General features: G+C 39.1%; 3 protein-coding genes across 5 annotated transcripts in view; 1 reads left to right on the top strand and 2 right to left on the bottom strand.

Moving 5' to 3' along the window:
- The window catches only part of LOC106671120 (myosin-I heavy chain), a 127236-nt gene extending 119184 nt beyond the window's left edge, over window positions 1-8052 (top strand). For 2 of the 3 annotated variants that reach the window (XM_024230705.1, XM_024230707.1), the window contains 11 exons: window positions 4076-4272; window positions 4337-4508; window positions 4579-4751; window positions 4809-5612; window positions 5673-5846; window positions 5906-6479; window positions 6538-6730; window positions 6800-6978; window positions 7031-7182; window positions 7241-7340; window positions 7869-8052. In XM_024230705.1, coding sequence (XP_024086473.1) covers window positions 4076-4272; window positions 4337-4508; window positions 4579-4751; window positions 4809-5612; window positions 5673-5846; window positions 5906-6479; window positions 6538-6730; window positions 6800-6978; window positions 7031-7182; window positions 7241-7340; window positions 7869-8026 — 2876 coding nt within the window. In that variant the 3' untranslated portion in view covers window positions 8027-8052. The remainder of the gene's footprint in view (window positions 1-4075; window positions 4273-4336; window positions 4509-4578; window positions 4752-4808; window positions 5613-5672; window positions 5847-5905; window positions 6480-6537; window positions 6731-6799; window positions 6979-7030; window positions 7183-7240; window positions 7341-7868) is intronic. The other variant, XM_024230706.1, reaches the window with a different exon arrangement.
- On the bottom strand, window positions 7843-9381 carry LOC106671123 (protein phosphatase 1 regulatory subunit 42-like). The gene has a single exon (XM_014401956.2). The coding sequence runs from the start codon at window positions 8935-8937 to the stop codon at window positions 8029-8031; it is 909 nt and encodes a 302-aa protein (XP_014257442.1). The 5' UTR covers window positions 8938-9381; the 3' UTR covers window positions 7843-8028.
- Window positions 9382-11900: 2519 nt separating this feature from the next.
- LOC106671164 (sodium-coupled monocarboxylate transporter 1-like) lies at window positions 11901-18512 on the bottom strand. Its single transcript, XM_014402047.2, has 13 exons — window positions 18297-18512; window positions 15765-15924; window positions 15619-15684; window positions 15509-15560; window positions 15358-15425; window positions 15138-15292; window positions 14922-15062; window positions 13087-13195; window positions 12644-13024; window positions 12430-12584; window positions 12267-12367; window positions 12009-12203; window positions 11901-11940 (listed from the first exon to the last, which is right to left on the bottom strand). The coding sequence occupies exons 1-12, from the start codon at window positions 18488-18490 to the stop codon at window positions 12010-12012; spliced, it is 1776 nt and encodes a 591-aa protein (XP_014257533.1). The 5' UTR covers window positions 18491-18512; the 3' UTR covers window positions 11901-11940; window position 12009.
- Between the last annotated feature and the right edge of the window lie 1742 nt (window positions 18513-20254).

The following is a 20254-nucleotide window of genomic DNA, read 5'->3' as shown; positions in this document are numbered from 1 at the left end:
CTTTGGAATATTAACAATCAAATAACATTGAAAACATCGTGTGAAATGTCTTTTGTTGAATAATTATCTAAACAAAATATATTAGGATACTTAGGATTGGAAGATATAAAACATTTTATAACAGGGGTTTTATGAGATCCTGTCCCTGGAATTTGGATGTTCATAAGAAACAATCCTGGTTATTGACGGAGAAATACATTTTAAATATACGTACATTAGGTTTATGCTGGAAAAATACATTAAGAATTATAAAAGATTTGCCCAGTAATGATTTGATAATAGAAAATTTTTGATAACAGGATTTCATGAGTTTGTGATCCCTAAAAGATTATCACTCTTCGATATTTGCAATTATAAAGCTTTGAAAACATTGTTTGTTAGTTTTTTGGTGAAGAGCTATCTAAAAACATTATAGTTGGACATTTAAGATTCGAAGATATCAACGATCTTTATAACAGTGGTGTCATGAGCTCCTGTCCATGGTATTATGTTGTACATAAGGAACACTCTTGGCGGCTGATAGACAAACCACATTTCAATAATTCAACATTGGGTTTATTCTGGAAAAATTAATTTAGAAGAAGAAAAAATCTGCATAATAACGATTTAATAGAAAAACCTTATCATCAAGATTTAATGAGCTTCTACTCCTAAAAGTTGATCGAAAGATCATTTTTGGATATTTAGAATTATAAAAAATTGAAATCATTGTGTGTAAGATCACATGCTAAAGAACCAACTAAATATAATAAATACATTTCGACATTTAAGATTCCAAGATATCAAAAATATTTATACTAGGTGAGCTCCTGTCCCTGAAATTGTGATTTACATGAGGAAACACTTTGGGTTACTGACAGACAAATACATTTCGATAATTGAAACACTGGGTTTGTGCTGAAAACATACATTTCGAAAGGGAAAATACATGCTAAGATTTCAAAACATCTGAAACTTTTATAACAAGGGTTTCATAAGCTCCTGTTCCTGGAGTCTCGATTAAAAAAAACTCTTAAGTATTAACATACAAATACATTTTAATAATTCAACAGCCAGTTTATCTTGTGAAAATTTATTTAGTATAAGAAAAATCTACATAGTAATGATTAGTTAATAGAAAACCTCGGTATCAGGAGTTTTATGAGCTCCTATCCCTGGGGTTGTGGTCTAAATGACTTTTGCATATTAACAATCACTCAGACTTACTGTTTAAATATAACTTTGTTTTATTATGCTGAGAAAATGCATTTATGAAGAGAAAAGGCGATATAAAATGTGGTGATATAAATAATACTTTCAAGATCAAAAACATCGGTAACAGGAGTTACATAAGTTGGTTTCGTGCTAGGAAAATACATTTAGGGAGGTAAAATATTCGCAAGGTGTAATTTTAAGGTCAAAAACTGGAGTTGATTTATTATAAAGTCATCCAATTACATATTTGCAATTATATAACGTTGAAAACATTGTTTGAAAGGTTTTATGTTAAAAATAAAATTATTTTAAAAATATCAAAAACGGCGTTTCATGAGCTCCTGTTCCTGGAATTGTAGTTTAAATAAGAAATTCGGACAATTACATATTAATTAATAATACAACATTCGATTTATGCTGAGATGGATAGTTTAGAAAGATAAAAACAGTTCAGGGTGATCAATTGAAAATAGAAATTAGGACAGGGGCTTTATCGATAACTCCTATGCTGGACATTTTATTTTTAAAAAAACACTCGTGGGTATTGGCACTCAAACAGACTTAAAGTGTGTCACGTTGGGTTTTTTTATCTTAGAAACGAGTTTAGGAAAGGAAAAACATGGAAAATGCAGATTTGATGATTACAAAAAGCGTGGTCTTGAGAGTTTCATCATTTTCCTGTTCCAGGAATATAATTAGCAGAACAATGTTCTTATAAATCGACAACCAAAATGATCTATAGTATGTGACATTTATTTTATGCTAAGATAATTACATTAATAGGAGAAAATGGATGTATAGTGAAAATTTCAAGATACCTAAAGGTTTGGTGAAGTTACATGAGCTTCTTTCATGATCCTGGAGTTTTGGCACACAATGGGGCCTAACTATATAATCCCGAAAACATTCTTTACAAATTCCTACAAAGTCTCAACGGACTATAAAGGAGAGGAAGAACTCAGGAGTGCATCAGATACAATGATATTATGGTACACAGATGGCTACAAAACAAACGAAGGAACCTGATCAGGCGTTTTCTGAACAAGCCCAAAATATGAGCAATCAAACTCATTAGGGAAGTACACTTCGGTCTTTCAAGCAGAAATACATGCCATCTGTGCTTGTGCCCCGGAAAATCATGATGATGTTTCACTGGCAAAAATCCTCATAAGATCTGATAACAAGCAGCCATTAAAGCATTAGCACGTAAAAGAAACACATGAAAATTAGTCAGTGAGTATATCCAAAATCTCCAAAGCCTGGGGACACGGAACAACCTGATGATATCTTGTGTGCCTGTGCACAGGGGAATTTTGGGTAGTGAGAAAGCAGACAGACTGGCCAGAGGAGGATCTGCAAGATCATACATAGGCCCCGAACCTATACTTAGGATAACAAAAACAAATATAGAATTCTCCATCGCAGAATGGATCCAAACAAAACAAAAGGACAATAAACTTATGATGAAACAACCTTCACCAAGACTGGCAAAAGCATTGCTGCAATTGGAGAGAGCCAAACTGAGAGGAGTGGTAGGACTACTAACCGGTCACTGGCATCTGAGAAAACATCCTCTCAACATGGGTATATACAACGATGATCCCATTTGCATATTATGTAATGAGAAGGAGGAAACAGCCACCTATAACTTCTTCGAATGTGAAGCAACAGCTCAATGGAGATTTAACCTAACGTATGGAAAAAACTTAGGGAATCAAACTGCAGCAGGGACAGTCAATAGTTAGTCTGATAGTTCTAAGGAGAAGGACTGAGTCTATTGCACTGAACTAAGGAACTAGGAAGGTATAATCAGCCAAAATGCTGCAGTGCCTGGGGAGCGCAAACCCTAGTATAGTCCTAGTATCCTTTTTACCATATCATACCATACCATTTGGCACACAAGAAAATAGCTGTTGGGTTGATAAACAATTTATAAAATAAGAAAAATACACATTAGAAGTAGAGAAAAAAATGTATTGAGATTTGATTTGAAAATGTAAAAACCTATATCGTGATAAGAACATCTAAAGCATGGACGAAGTTAATAAACTTACTGTTTTGCCTCGTCTCAAATAGAGAAATATTGTTATTATTAAAATATTGAACGGTAAATTAAAGGTCATAAAGGGTTAAAATTAACTCTGACACCAGGTTATTGCGAAATTCGGGATGAGGTATCATTTTTAGCATTTTTCCTTTCTCTTGAGGGGGAGAGACTGGTTGTTGACGGATATCTCGCAGAGGAGACGACCTACAAAACAGGGACCAGGTACGAAGACAGTTCCCTCTCCCCCGCAGGAGGCCTTCCTAAGACCCTCCTAACTTCACACACACACACAGATAAAACTGACCGGTCGTCAAAATCTGGACCAAGTTCAGCAACCTTTCCTGGCCGACGGCCAACCGCGGAAATGTCCTCGCGGAAGCATGCGGTGGTGTCGGAGCGCTAAGCCCTTTCTGAGGGGGGCTTTTATTACCCCCCCTCTAAGACCCCTTTTTGGGGCTTTAAACCAATTTTCTAAACCAGAGGAGGTGGGCTACGAAAATTAAAAAATTACTCTACCCTTCTGTTCCCTCTCGACTTCTGGGTCAATGTGTCGATGGAATTTTTCTCTCCTTGTCATAATGAGTTGTTTTTTTAATCAACCTTCTTCATTCTACTAAATAATTTATAAACAAATATCTTAATTATTGATAAAATGACTTCATTTTGACATTATTTAACACCTTCTGAAAGATCAAGAAAGAGAAAAAACGACTACTGTCTAATGGTGTAATATGGTACATGCATTGATACTCTTTTCTTTTTTCGTTTTATCGATGTTTACACTTTATTGTGCTTTTTTGGTAGTCTTGTGGATGATATTCGTCCTGGCTTTAGGTGGCGAGTGTGGCGATAGGCGTAAGGAGGTCGGCGGTGGTGATGCCGTTTTGCCGACGTCCAAACCGGGTTCAGATGCTATGCTGCCGGTCACTGCCTCTTCTGACATCGAGGACCTGATCCACCTTCGTGGCCCATTGACAGAAGATGCCCTCCTCAAGGCGCTGGCTGCCAGATTCCACGCCAATCACACATACGTAAGCCGACACTTTCTTCTCCTGGCCTTCAAAATACGTTTATATACGTTTGTATATGTTTCAGACGAACGTCGGCCCGATTTTAGTCTCGGTCAACGGATACACAGACGTGAGCAACCCGCTGACCCTCAGCAGCACGAGGAGTGTGGTCCTAAGTCCAAAACTTCTACGAGTCGTCCAAGAAGCGGTCAGACACCAATCAGAATCCGGTTACCCTCAAGCCATCATTCTATCAGGTATTTTCCGAACATTTAAAACTCTTTAGCAAATCTTGTGTTTTTCCGTTATAATCCTCCAACTTTACAGGAACGAGCGGTTCTGGAAAAACATACGCTTCCATGCTTCTTCTCCGCCAATTGTTCGAAGTTGCCGGAGGTGGCCCTGAGACCGACGCTTTCAAACATTTAGCCGCTGCTTTTACGGTTTTGAGATCCCTCGGCTCTGCTAAAACAACGTCCAATTCTGAATCGAGCCGAATAGTAAGTTATTTGTCTTTTTTACATCAAAATCATTGTGATACAATTGTCTTTTTTCAGGGGCATTTCATCGAAGTACAAGTGACAGACGGTGCGTTGTACAGGACGAAGATTCACTGTTATTTCCTGGACCAGACTAGGGTGATAAGGCCGTTGAACAACGAGAAGAACTACCACATATTCTACCAGATGCTGGCCGGTCTGACGCCGGAGGAGAGGTCAAAGTTGAACCTCGAAGGTTACAACTTGCACAATCTGTGCTATTTGAAGTGTGGAGACACGAGGCAGGACGAGGCGGAGGACGCGACGAGATTCCAGGCCTGGAAAACCTGCCTAGGCGTTTTGGGCATCCCGTTTTTGGACGTGGTTCGGGTTCTGGCTGCCGTCTTGTTGCTCGGGAACATACTTTTTGTCGATTCGGGAAGCGTCGAAGCCTCGGTCAAAGGGGAAGCAGAGCTTAACGCTGTCGCGGGTCTTCTCGGAGTGTCGCCCGCGTCTCTTCTCCGTGGGATCACCTCGAGGACGCACAACGCGAGAGGGCAGATCGTCAAAAGTTACTGCCAGGCCAACATGGCCAATATGATCAGGGATTCCCTAGCGAAAGCCCTTTACTGCAGGACAGTCGCGACTATCGTCAGGAGGGCGAACAGTCTCAAAAGGCTCGGGTCAACTTTAGGCACCTTGAGCAGCGACTCGAACGAATCCGTGCACAACCAAGCAGAAGTGGCGAGTCAGCACGCTTCGACCATCGGCACTGCTGGGTCCAAGTCCAGCAAATCGATGGCAGCCCTGAACAATGCGGTGAAACATGCTACAGACGGATTCATCGGCATACTCGATATGTTCGGCTTCGAAGAACCCAAGGTGACTAGGATAAAACTATAATCCCTTGAATCATAACATTCTAACAAAAATTTGTTTTAGCCTTCCCACTTGGAACACCTCTGCATAAATCTATGCGCTGAGACCATGCAACACTTTTACAACACGCATATTTTTAAATCAAGCATTGAGAGTTGTCGCGATGAAGGGATACACTCGGATGTCGAAGTGGACTATGTTGACAATGTGCCATGCATTGATTTAATCTCCTCATTGGTAAAAAAAAGCTACCATCTGATTTAACAGAAACATTTTAATCCTTTAATTATTTTCAGAGAACGGGATTGTTGTCCATGTTGGACGTAGAGTGTTCAGTAAGAGGATCCGCAGAAAGTTACATAACGAAGGTCAAAGCTCAGCACAGGCATAATCCAAGATTGTTCGAACCGAAACCACTTGAACCAAGAGCTTTCGGCATACAGCATTTCGCCGGTCGTGTCATCTACGACGCGACAGATTTCTTAGACACGAACCGCGATGTGGTGCCTGACGATCTTGTTGCAGTGTTTCACAAGCAGAATTGCAATTTCGGCTTCGCCACGCACCTTTTTGGCAGTGAGCTTAAAGCGCTCTACTCTTCGGAGACCGTTCCTAGAGGCGTGAGCTTCAGGATCTCACCAACGTCGCATTCCGACTTGCTGAACGGCGATGAACCCGTTTCGACCTTGACTCAAGACTTCCACACGCGTCTCGACAACCTCCTGAGGACACTGGTCCACGCCAGGCCTCACTTTGTTCGCTGCATAAGAGCCAATGCGACCGAAACACCTAGGCGATTCGACCGAGCAGTCGTCATGAAGCAAATCCGTTCTTTACAAGTTTTAGAAACTGTCAATTTAATGGCTGGAGGTGATTAAATTATATATAATTTTTGGTTTAAGTAATTAATTTTTTTGTGTTTTTAAAGGTTTTCCTCATAGAATGAGGTTCAAAGCATTTTTATCGAGGTATAGAGTTCTTGCTGGTCATGGCACTTTGAGAAGATGTGAAGAAAATGCCGTAGAGGATTGTCAGATTATCTTACAATCCTTGGAAAACAAACAAACAAGGCCTGGGCTTGTTGTAAGCTGGGCTTTTGGAAAACGACACATTTTTCTCAGGTATAGATTGAAAATAAGTCAACGGCCATTGGTCATTTTGGTTCTTACAATTATCTCCGTTTTTAATAGCGAGGGGCTTCGGCAAGAACTGGAAAGTGTGAGATGGGAGACGTTACATAAAGCCGCTGTCACGGTACAGTCGACATTCAGGGCATACCAGGCTCGTAAACGTTGGCCAGCTCTCAAAAGGACCCTCCAGCAGACTTCGACGAATATACATCACACTCCACAGCCGCCTCCTTCAAAAGGTACGATTTTTTCTTCTTTTTCTAAAGCTAAACTGAAATGATAAATCCTCAGGCGGAGCGAGACCACCGATCAGCCTCCTATCGGGCTCGACGCTCACAAGACCTCGGCCCCAGCCCATCGCAGGCACCCCGCCACCCGATCCCAACGAGAAGTGCGACCACAAAATCATTCAACAGACTTGCACACTCTTCGGCCTCGATCTTGTAAGTTGTGTAAGTAAGCACCAATGGATTAGATGAACTTGAAAATATTCGTTTGCAGGAGAGGCCACCACCGGTACCGCCAAGCAGGCATTACACAGTGGCTGGAAACACAAAAATGGGCTATCCGCAGACTCGTATAATGAAAATGCCATTTCCAGGTTAGTCACTTCAATAATTGTCTGTTTATAGATAATCTTCAAAAGGATTGTCAGCTTTAAAACAGCTGCGTTATTGGATTATTTTGTTAAAATCTTAAAATTTGTTAAGCACATTTATTGACCTTAGATGGCTTGTTTGAATTCATATGCAAACACTCTGGATCAAGGTATGGTCTTGAAGAAGAGAACAAATTCAGTTGTTACTGCCAAGCTTTCGACCTGTTTTAAGGTCATCACGGCAAACCAATTGTACTGGGCCAGGACATTACAGTCCTTAGGATTGAGTCTTCAAGGAAATTTGAGATCGCATTTAAAAAAACTTAAATATGTCAATCTGTAGACAAATTTAAAGTTATTTTTCCTCAAACCTTAAAATAATCGAAAGCTTGGCAGTAGCAACTGAATTTGCTTTCTAATTCAAGACCATACTTGATCCAGTGTCGTGAGCGAAAAAGTGATCGATATTTCTAATGCTGAATTTATATAATAAGCAAGCTATTTATACTTTTAAAATATTTATTGTTACAGAAGATGGAAGCGGTGATGTGTCACTTTTGAAAGGAGATACGGTGACGGTTGTCGGCGCTTCGCCACGGAGAGGTCACTTGGTGGTCGAGCACTGCAACCACAATCTTCACGTCCCGTTTCAGTTTCTCGAGTTGAAGTCCTCTCCTCTGTCTATATGAGCTTACTTGTTTGTGAATTCATTCCTGTTGATCAAGTCGATGTGTGCGGTGTAGTCTTCCGTCCTGTTCACCACTTCCCTGAGCCCTGTGGGCAACTCTTTGACGATGTCGTGGATGTCGTCCATGGTCACGTACTCCTGCGAAGAGGTCGCCTTGGCTTTCTTCTTTTCCTTATCCCTCGTCAACGCTTTGTAAAAAGCGTACATGCCCCTCGTTACGTCGACATTGTTGAAAGTTTTAATGGAGGGCATCGCCATGACCATCTTGCCCTTGTAGTTTCTAAGCGTACAGATAGGATTAAACTCACAGGCTATAGTGTGAAGCGATGTCATTTTTTCAAGAGAAGAACAAACTTCATCGATCTCGTTCAGTTTGTTACAAGAGATGTCGAGCTCCTCCAGGGAAGTCAGCTTTTCGAGTTCTTTCATGCTGGATATGGAATTCCCGGGGCAGTTAAGCACCAGGAGACATTCAGCCAGAGCTTCGATCGAACGAGGGTCGAAAATCATCTTCTCGGTCGGTTCCAACCTCTGGGTGCCTATGTGCAATTCCTCGAGCTCTCGACAATTTTCGAGATTCTCAACGACCGATATCGAGTTGCTGCCGAGGTAGAGCTTCTCGAGGCAGACCAGGTTCTGAAAGCCGTCCATAAAAACGATGTCATTGTTCTGAAGGTAGAGATGCGTCAGACGGGAGAACTGCTTCAGATTCGATATGTCGCTCAACTTATTGTCTTGCAAAAACAGTACGTTTGCGTTTCTGCAGAGTATCGCTTCGCCTATGGCCTTGATGTTTTTCTTGTTCAATTTTATATGTGACTTGCTCCTTATCGACTGACACTTTTCGATAAAATCGTCCGTGTTCACCTCCAAATTTACACTCTTCAGTACAAAATCGTCGTCGAGAATCATTTTAACACTATTGACAAAGAAAACCTCTGATACGGTAACTATGGTAAATAACAAACATATGGTTTCTACAACATCGTGCAATAAGAACAATCCTAAATGTGCCAATGTAAATACAAATTTTTTTTAACAATTAGCAAAGCTCAAAAAAATATTGTAAATATTTGTGTTCTGTCTAGTAAATAAGTCTTAGGATCTCCCATGTAAATATAATCTTAAAAAATTTTTTTAGCAGAATAAAAAAATATTAAAGTTCTTGCCAGTATTTTGTTCTCTGTAAATAAGATTTATTATCTATTAATTTTTTTTTTTTTAATAATTTGCTTTATTTTACACTTATAAATTTGTGTTTTAGAAAACACTGTGCCAAGAGGGAAAGAGATTTTGTTAGAGATTTTTAGGTTTTATTAGTATATTATTTGCCATTACAAAAATAAACTTACACCATTAAAAAATGTTGTGTTTTTGTCATTTTTTTATATAAGTGTTTTGAGAAATTTAGATAAATAAAGATTTTTTATATAAATAATTTTATTTTTCAGTTCCTTTCTCTTTAACCAACACCCTGTAAAATGTATTAAAGAATATAAGGTTTAATAAATCCATAAAAAACAATGAGATGAACAATAAATAACCGACAATAAAATAATAAATGAAATGAGGCTTGCAGCAACTACCTGAACAAGCTTACACAGAAGCTCCATCAAGCAAAGGGACTTTCTGGTTTCTTGTACTTTTCCTAGTTCCTAGTTCAGTTCAATTCACTCTATCATTCTTCTAAGAGGTAGTAGGATGTTTGTGGGTTTCTTTTACCAGATCTTTTGGTACTCTAAGTTATGTCTACATTGAGTGGTTGAATAATGGTGCACGATGATGATGAGGATACTAGGAAGCAGGGTTTTAATATTATCCAACCACTCCACTCTTCTGATTTTTTGTACTTTTCCTAGTTCCTTAGTTGAGTTCAATTCACTTTCAATGAAATGAGGCTTGCAGCAACTACCTGAACAAGCTTACACAGAAGCTCCAAGTGTGTGATGTTTGTTTATGAGTGTGTGATTGTTTGGTGGGGGGATGATGGAAATCTATAAAGTTCATCAAGCAAAGGGACGTTCTGGTTTCTTGTACTTTTCCTGGTTCCTAGTTCAGTTCAATTCACTCTATCATTCTTCTAAGAGGTAGTAGGATGTTTGTGCATTTCTTTTACCAGGCCTTTTTGGTACTCTAAGATATGTCTCCATTGAGTGGTTGATTAGTGCTGCACGATGATGATGAGGATACGAGGAAGCAGAGGTTTGGTGTTACTAGACCACTGCGACCTTCTGGTTTTTTGTACTTTTCCTAGTTCCTTAGTTCAGTTCAATTGACTCGAACATTCTCTTAAGAAATACTCGGTCATTGACTGTCATTGCTACAATTCCTTTCCATGGGTTTTCTTTGTATCCAGGTTATGTATCCATTGAGGGGGTTGTTTTTCATTCGAAGATCGTATTGATTGTTTCGTCCTCCTCATTGGACAACCTACCAATGAATTCGTCATTGAACTGTCGTGTAGATGTTTTCTCAGTTGCCAGTGACAGGTAGTCATAATTCACCTGAGTTTTACCCTCTCTAGCTGTAGCAATGTTTGCCAGTTATGAGGGTTTTTTTAATATATGCTTTTACCACCTAAGTTTATCCAGCTTTCGTCTTTTTTGTATCCATTCTGAACTGTATGATTGTATGTTTGATTTTGTCATGCCATGAATTGATTCAAAGCATATGGTTTTTTAGATCGACCTCTGGCTGGTTTGTCAGCCTTTTCATTTCGCAAAACTCCTTTTTTTTGGTACTCAACTATCATAAGGTTGCTGCGTTTCCCCAGGTTTTGGTGATTTTGGAAGCATTCACTGATGGATGGATTTGACAAGGTCTGTCCTGAAGGACTGCTCAGTAAATTAAAACAGATGCTACCAAAGCAGTATTTAGTTCCTACCAAATTGGCATAAATTTTAGAGCAAAAGAAGAAGACCAATATTCAGAACTAAAGCAATAAATGCAGGAGTGCCACAAGGTAGCACACTAAGTCTAATACTTTACTTGTTATACACCAGTGATTTTCATCCAAAATCTTTCAAAAAAATTTGACAACACACAGTCTTTTGACAAGGTCTGGCATGAAGGACTGCTCACTAAATTAAACCAGATGCTACCAAAGCAGTATGTAGTTCCTACCCAACTGGCATATATTTTGGAGTAAAAGAAGAAGAACAATATTCAGAACTAAAACAATAAATGTAGGAGTGCCTCAAGGTAACACACTACGTCCAATACTTGTTATACACTTGTGATTTTCATCCAAAATCTTTCCAAAAAATTGACAACACACAGTCTTTTGACAAGGTCTGTCCTAAAGGACTGCTCACTGAGTAAAAACAGATGCTACGAAAGCTGTATTTAGTATCAGTTCTTTCCAAACTGACAGATATTTTATAGTAAAGGAGAAGACCAATACTCAGAACTAAAACAAAAAATATAGGAGACATCACAAGATAGCACACTAGGTCCTATACTTTACTTGTTATACACTTGTGATTTTCAAAATCTTTCAAAAACCTTGACATCTCACAGCCTTTTGGCAAGGTCTGTCTTGAAGGACTGCTAAATTAAAACAGATGCTGCCAAAGCAGTATGCCGTTCCTACCAAATTGGCATATATTTTAGAGTAAAAGAAGAAGACGAATATTCAGAACTAAAACAATAAATGCAGGAGTGCCACAAGGTAGCACACTGGGTCCCATGCTTTATTGTTATACACTTGTGATTTTTATCCAAAATTTTTCAAAAGCCTTAACGTTTCACAGGCATATGAACTAGTGTAATCAAGATTGAACCCTATCCATAATCTATAATTTAACTTCGTTATAAAAGCTGATTTTTCAGAATATATATTTTAACTATAGTATTGGAATAAATAGAAAAAAACGAAAGAAAAAAGTGTTTTATTTTCATAACATTTGTTTTAACCTTTAAGTAAAAAAATAAAATAAATTAGCTTTTTTATATAATTAAAAAAAAATTAAATAGTGATTTACTTTAATTATCCGGGATGGCCTCGTTAAGGGGTACCAGGGAGTATATCTGCGGTTCTGATTTCTTTTTCTTCTTCTCCTCATCGGTGAAAAGCCAACGGAGCTGCGGTATGACCAAGTCGCTGCTAAGCTCCGAAATCTCCTGTCGACCGGTGAGAAGGCTGACGATCATCGCGACCAGCAAACCAACAAGGAAACCTGGTGTAAATCGGGGGGAAATTTAATATATCATAAATATAAATAATTAATAAAAACACCTGCCTATAATACTGAAATAAAGGTACGATATTCTGTACAGCATCGGTAAGTCTTCATCAGCTTCTACGATCGAACCATAGCCAGGGTTTCCGAAGACAGTCTGGCTGGAATTTAAAAGAATATGAATTCAATAATATATACTCAGATGTTTTTGAGAGAAATTTACTTGAGATTTAGGTGTAAGGTAGAATTTTCGGGACAATTTATTATTGAAGTGACTTTTCCTGGGAATTTCAAATCACCTCTTAGTATCGCAAGCTGTGCTCCGATAGCTAGCCAAGATGTCGAAACGAATGCAGCTAAAGTCCCACAAATGGCGCCCTTTAAACAATAATTAAAACTATTAAGATTTATTAAAAATTTATGTTCGAATCTTCTACCTTGGAGTTCGCCCAAGGGATGAACATTCCGAGGGTAAAAAGGTATAAAGAAATGCCGGTCGTCACACCGTTCAGTGTGATTGCGACTTGCATGATCGGACCGAGCTTCTCGACGATGAAAACCATCGCTGTGCTTATACAGCCCAAAATGACGACAACAATCTTCATCACGAGATTGGAGGATTTTTCAGAAATCTCCCAAGGCAGGTGAGGCTTGATGAAATCTTCGAATAACGTCATAGCCACCGTGTTCAGCCCAGTGGACATTGTGCTGAGTGCCGTTGAGACTACGCCGGAAAGAAATAAACCGGAGAGGCCTGGGTAATCCCGAGCGACGTCCATAACGTAATATGGGAGTACTTGGCCAGCCTTTTGTATCTCCTTTAAAAAAATTTTACAAAATTTTAAAAAGATTAATTTTGTACAATTGGACAACTCTTTACCTTTGTTATAACTGGATCGCAGTCGTGGTATTTTGTATACATGATCAGCCCGACAAATGTCATTATAGACTTGACAAACACAAGACCAAAGCACATATAAACTGTAACACTAAAGGATTTTTTATTTCCAAATGAGGCATATTCAAATATTACTTAAATAATGCAATAATATAAAACTTGATTATATGAACAAGGCTAGCATTACAAATCAGATAAATAATTAATTATGCAATTATATTATCAGTAAAGCCATAAAACCACGGTAATTGTGGATTTTGTAGTGTTGGGGTAGATATTAAAAAAATTGTACGTGTAGATGTGTGGTTGTTTTTTCAAGTGTATCTGTGTAGTGGCTGGGCTTCTGGGCGAGTGTTTGAGCTTCTGTGCGGGTACCTGTTTGAGCATCTGGATGTGTGCCTGAGCTTCTGGATGTGGCTGAACTCCTGAGTGAGTATCCGACAGGCAAGTGGCTGGATTTCCAGGCATATGGTGTGTATGTTCGAACTTCTGGATGAGAAACTGGATTTTGTGAAAGAGTGGCTGGGCTTCCGGGCTGGCATGTGAGTTATGTATGCCTGTTTGACCTTCTGGATGAGGGTCTGATTTTCTGAGAAAGTATTAGGGCAAGTGGCTGGGCTTCTGAACTAGAATCTGAGCTATGTGTGTCTGTGCTTCTGGTTGAGGGATTGATTTGCTGAGAGAGTTCTGGCAAATGGCTAGGCTTCTGAGTGAGTGGCCGAGCTTCTGTGTGAGAACCTGGGCAAGTGGCTGGGCTAATGTCTGAGCTAAGCGTGTCTGTTCAAGCTTTTGGATGAGTCACTGATTTTGTGAGAGAGTATCTGGCAAGTGGCTAGGCTTCTGAGCGAGTGGCTGTGCTTCCGGGCTGGTGTCTGAGTTATGTATGTCTGTTCGAGCTTGTGGATGAGTGGTGGCTGAGCTTCTATGTGAGTGTATATGTTACAACTTCTGGATGAGTGTCTAAGCTACAGTGTGTGTGTATGTGTCTGTTTGAGCTTCTGGATTGGCTGCGCTTCTGGGCGATGTTTGAGTTTCTGTGTACGTATCCGTTAGAGCATGTGGGAATTATCTGAGCTTCTGGGCAAGTGGCTGAGGTTCTCTGTGAGTATCTGATTGAGGAATTAGTTTCCGTGCGAGTGTACAAGCTTCAATGTGAGTGCTTGTTTGAGCTTAAGTGTGAGTGGCTGTGCTTTGAGAGAAATGTTTGGCTTCTGTGAGTGTATTCGTTACAACTTCGGAACGAGTGTCTGAGCTACTATGTGTGTGTCTGTTTGAGCTTCTGTATATGTTTATGTTTGAATTTCTGGATGAGTGCCTGCGCTTCTGAAAGAGTGGCTGATCTCCTGAGCAAGTACTGGCTAGTGGCTTGGCTTCTGAGCAACTGGCTGAGCTTCCATGTGAGTATCTGGGCAAGTGGTTCAGCTTCTGGGCCACTGGCTGAGCTTCTGGGCGAGGGTTTAAGCTTCTGTGTGAGCACCTGGGCAAGTAGCTAGGCTTCTGAACTAGTGGCGTAGCTATGTCTGTCTGAGCTTCTGGATGAGTTGCTGATTTTCTGAGCTTCTGGGCGAGTAATTGAACTACTGGGCGAGAGTCTGAGCTTCTGTACGAGCATTTGTTTGAACTTCTGTGACTGGGTTGTTTGCGTAACTGTGCTTGTGATAAAAACTGATCTTTTTTCTTTTTTTTGTCTTCCTTAACGTATATTTCAATATTGAACGTTTGTGCAGTATTGTTATAAGTTATATAAAATCGCTGTGGGACATATACATAAGCTATAAAGCCACCAAATAATTTGTTGTCTATATTATAATATTTACAGCCTTGTATGGCGGAATGTCGGCAAAGCGGCAAAACGCTGATAAGTGCCGGGGTGTACTGCAAAAAATGCCATCCATGTGACGACCGAACCGAAAACCACAGCAGGAAACGTCGTCCTTTTAAACGGGTCGAAGTCCATGCTGAAAAAGAACAGCCTTTTTTTAAACCGTTTAAGTTCAATGAGGTGAAAGGTGTGAACTTTCTGAATGTTCTACTTTAAAAGCTCCAGCCTTTCGCCTTCGACGCTCTTGTTGTAGACGTTGGCGACGCCTCCGACGCTGATCAATCCGAGGACGGCCACGGCGAGGACGGACGCGAGGGTGAACATGCTCTGCAGGGCGTCCGACCACACGACGGCTTTCAATCCGCCCTAAAATTTAAAAACAATTTAAAAAATCCAATGGAAATTCTACAAAAAGTATCATCATATCATACCAACGATGTGTAAAATATGCAGACTGCACATATTATAGGTGCAAGCACGTACATCGACATTCCCGTAACTGAAACATATTTGCTTCATTTATAAGATTCATCATTATCTTTATAACTGAAAAAAATCAACAACAACAAAAAATCAACCAACCTTGGTTAAAAGCAAGAGAAGGCACGTATATAACAACTGGTATGTACAAAAACTAAAAAAATAACATTCAAATTAACTATTTATATAAAAAATAATAATAATTCACATACCAAAGAGAGTGTATACATCAGAGAACCCAAGGATCTGACAGTATGATTGAACCTCCTTTCTAAGTACTGAAAAGACAGAAAAATTAAAATGATATGTCGTGCAAGAGTAGGACTTTAAGATCAACTCGCTCGAAAATGGGTTTTACCTCGAAGATAGAAGTCGATTCCAGTTTGTAAATCACCGGCAGGTAAAATATATTGAGAAGTACAGCGGCAATCACTATCGCGACGTTGATGGCGTAAAGCTGCGTCCCGTAAACGTACGTCTCGGACGGTATGCCAAGAAGCGTTATCCCCGATATAAAACTGATTATAAAACATTTGATGTTAATTAATCTATTATTAGGCCTGAATCATGGTTATGTAACCTAACCCTAACTCTATCCCTGCCTAAGCTGTTAAGCTAGTTCTAACCCTAATCCTATCTAACCTAACACAATCCATGTGCACTTCCCGGTAATTCCAAACATGGAAACGAAAAAGTTATTAGTCATTAAGTGACTTAGTCTTTACCTAATCATGACTAACCTAATCCATCCCATACGCGTATCCTGGCCACGCAAAAGTTTTGTTTCCAGGGCAAAAACATATCAACGTTAAAATTCATGCGGGTCACGAATTACATATTTAGGTTTCTCTCAGTTTAGGTCAGTTCAATGAAATATTTTGTTTATTTACTAGCCCTTACCTTAGCTTAACTTAACTCTTCCCTAACCTTGGCTAGCCTACTTAACCTAACCCAACCCAGTGCACTTCCCCGTAATTCAAAAATGGGAACGAAAAAAGTTTGTGTACCTAGCTCAAAAACATAACCATGCTAATATTCTTGTAGGAGTCATTAGTTATTTAGGATTCTATCAGTTCAATAAAACATTTCGGTTATTTAATAATCCTAATCTAACACTTCCCCAACCCTGACTACCTAGTCCTAACATAATCTTCCCTAGCCTAACCCAGCCATGCGCACTTCCCGGTAACCTACAAATGGTCACGCAAAAAATTTATTTATCCTGAGTAAAAACAAATCCACGTTAAAATTCATGCACGGGTCATGAATTACATATTTAGGTTTCTCTCGGTTTAGGTCATTTCAATAAAATGTTTTGTTTATTTAATAGTTCTAACCCTAACTTAACTTAACCTTTTCCTAACACTGCCTAGCCTAGTCCTAACCCTAGCCCTATATAACCTAACCCAACCATGTGCACTTCCCGGTAACGCAAAAACCGTCACGCAAAACAATTTCCGTACCGAGCTCAAAAACATATTCATATTACAATTCTTGTATAAGACGTTAATTATTTATGTTTCTTTCGGTTTAGATACGTTAAATGAGAGATTTTGGTTATTTACCAGCATCCTAACGCTAACATAACCTAGCTAAACCCGTCACTAACCATAACTTCAGTCTTGCCTAAGTTAGTCCTAACCCTCATCCTTCCTAACCTATCCCAACTCATGAGCACTTCTCGGTAACGCAAAAATCTTCACGCAAAACAATTTACCTCTCGAGCTCAAAAACATATCCATACTACAATTCTTGTATAAGTCGTTAATTATTTAAGTTATTTCGCTTTAGATACGTTAAATGAGAGATTTTGGTTATTTACCAGTATCCTAACGCTAACATAACCTAGCTAAACGTCCCTACTCATAACTTCAGTCTTGCCTAAGTTAGTCCTAATCCTCATCCTTCCTAACCTATCCCAACTCATGAGCACTTCCCGGTAACGCAAAAATCGTCACGCAAAACAATTTACCTCTCGAGCTCAAAAACATATCCATACTACAATTCTTGTCTAATATTGGGTTGTCCGGAAAATAATGCAGGATTTTGGTATTAGACAAAAAAAAAGAAACTAGTTACTTTAAAGCAATGTTCTTTAATCAAAATAATTTCCCATACTCTCAATACATTTCTCCCAACGTGTTGGTAACTTATTAATNTGTTGACATTCATACAAATGAGTAATCCTGTAAACGTAAACAGAATATTTTATATAGATTTTTTTTAATGAAAACTTAAAATCCTGCATTATTTTCCGGACAACCCGATAAGTCGTTAATTATTTAGGTGTCTTTCGGTTTAAGTCAGTGAGATTTGTTTATCTACCAGTATCCTAACCCTAACATAATCTAGTCAAACCCGTCCGCAACCATAACTCCAGTTTTGCCTAAGTTAGACCTAACTTTCATCCTTCCTAACCTAACCCAACTCATCGTCACGTAAAACTATTTGCGTATAGAGCTCAAAAACATATTCTTACTACAATTCTTTTACAAGTCGTTAATTATTGAGGTTGCTCTCGGTTTAGGTCAGTTAAATGAGAGATTTGTCATTCATTAGTAATCTAACCATAACATAGGCCAAACCCGTTTCTAACCATGACTCCAGTCCTACCTATGCTAGTCCTAACCCTCATCCATCCTAACCTAACCCAACTCGTGCGCACATCCCGCTAAAGCAGAAATAGCCATGCAAAACGATTTGTATTCGTCCAAAACAAATTCTTGTAAAGGACATCAATTATTTAAGTTTCTCTCGGTTCATGTCAAATCAATGATTTTTTTTTTTTAATAATTTGTTATTTTAGAGTAGTAGAGCTCTTGTGTGTTTTGTAAATAGACAGAAAATAATTATAATATTTCATTAAACTGAATAGACATGTTCAACCGACCTCGCTATGAGAGACATCGCAATTGGAAAGATCGGCATCCGCTTGCCACCGAGCATGTACTCGGCGACCGTGTCTTGGCCACTCTTGATACAACCGTAGTAGATGCCGATGAGCACCGAGGCTCCGAGCATGCCGAAGAAGACGACATACTCGAACCATCCGAAGACGAGGATGTCACTTATGCTCCCGGCCATAACTGAAAAGGGCCGAGAGGACGGGAGCCGGACCGAAAACAATTTCACCATAAATCAAAGATAAGACGGCAATCCGTGTTCAAACAGTGGAACCGGCCGATACATCCCAGGGTCACTCTCCTAGACAAATTTACATCCTTTATCTCAAACCTTAGGTTGATTTTTGTTGAATAAGCTCTTTTGACTGCGAGACAATTAAAACTTTAACGGAAATGAATGCTGCACATGACACACACGTCCGAACGAGGTGGCTAGGTCCTAAGCCGTCTCAAGCCCCGGCACTCTGACGCTAAAACTGCAATAAAAATATGATTTTAAAAAAGTGGAAGCGTTAGTGGGCCGAGAAACTTTCATCTATGAAGAGCACGGTAAATAGATGGCCCTCAGAGGATCTGAACCGTAATATTAATCCTAACCCGATTAAGAATAGGACATGTTGGGCAAACAGTCACTTTTGGGTCAAAGCCCGTGTCCAACGTGTAGAGAAAGGTTACTCGATGTGCACTTCTTTAGGTCCATGCCATTATGATGATCTATAATAGGAAGTAGGGTTTTTGTTCCAAAAGTCTTTTGGCTTAGTTCAATCGATTCTATCCTTCTCTTCAGAAACCATTGGTGCAATAATTTTTTACAGGTATCGTTGACACCCTAGGATATGTCTCCATTGAGCAGTTGCTTAATGCTCTCGATGATGATGAGGCAAATGAGGTCAGCATTGAATTGTTGTGTGGATGTTTTTTCAGATGCCAGTGACCATTAGTCCTATGACTCTGAGTTTAGACCTCACTAACTATAGCAGTGAGTTTGCCAATTTTGGCGAAGATTGTTTTAGCATAAGTTTACTATGTTCTAAAGTCCATCTTTTGTCTTTTTTTTATCCATTCTATGAAGGTGAATTCCGTTTTTGGTTTTCTTCTGTACTCTTTATCTGCTTTTTCATTACCCAGAACTTCTTTTGTGTCCTGGTACCCAAGATATCATCATCAGGTTCTTGTGTTTCCCCAGGTTTTGGAGATTTTGCTTTTCACTGGCTAATTTTGATGCTGGCGCTTTAATGCCTGGGTATCCGACTAAGAGAATTTTTTTGCCAGTGTTGACATTTCAGCTTGAAAAACCTTGTTGTACTTCCCTGGTGAATTTGATTGGTCATATTCTGGGCTTGTACAGAAAACGCCTGATCCTGCTTTTGTTTGGAGCTATCTGTATTCTAAATCTGATTTCTTCTTCTCCGTTATAGTCTGCTGAGGCTTTATAGTATGTTTTAGAGGAAACAGGGCTTTTTTGTTGTACAAACTGAGAATTGAGAATGAATGCATTTATTAGCGTGAATGGATGGTGGGATATTGAGCACTCTATTAACCATTAATTAGATAAGTATCTGTGCTCAAAGTGTCCAAGAGTTTATAAAATCTCTTTATTCGTATCTTAGGAGGAACATACTAAGGAAGAGAAACACAATAAATGAATATATATTTATTCAATAAATACATCTAGGAGGAAAAAAGAAAATCACAGACACACAAGCGACAGGTTCTCGGTATAAAGCGAGGGCAACGTATATTTAACTATGTCAAATATTAGAATTATAGGCCTTAAAAGCTAAGCTTTTGAAAGGAATTTTCCAGCCAAAAAATAACACTGTATTTTGGGTAGATGGTGTTCACTGTATTATCGATATGGTATTACACAATGAAATACCTTCGATTTGCACTTTTTTTTTTTAATATAAACTATCTCACTTTATAACATTTTTGCGTTTATTTA

Source organism: Cimex lectularius, unplaced genomic scaffold (assembly GCF_000648675.2).
Source record: "Cimex lectularius strain Harlan isolate CLEC.00 unplaced genomic scaffold, Clec_2.1 scaffold39, whole genome shotgun sequence".
Taxonomy (NCBI): Eukaryota; Metazoa; Arthropoda; class Insecta; order Hemiptera; family Cimicidae; genus Cimex; species Cimex lectularius.
The sequence above is the reverse complement of the archived record's forward strand: the minus strand, read 5'-3'. Positions and strand labels throughout refer to the sequence as shown.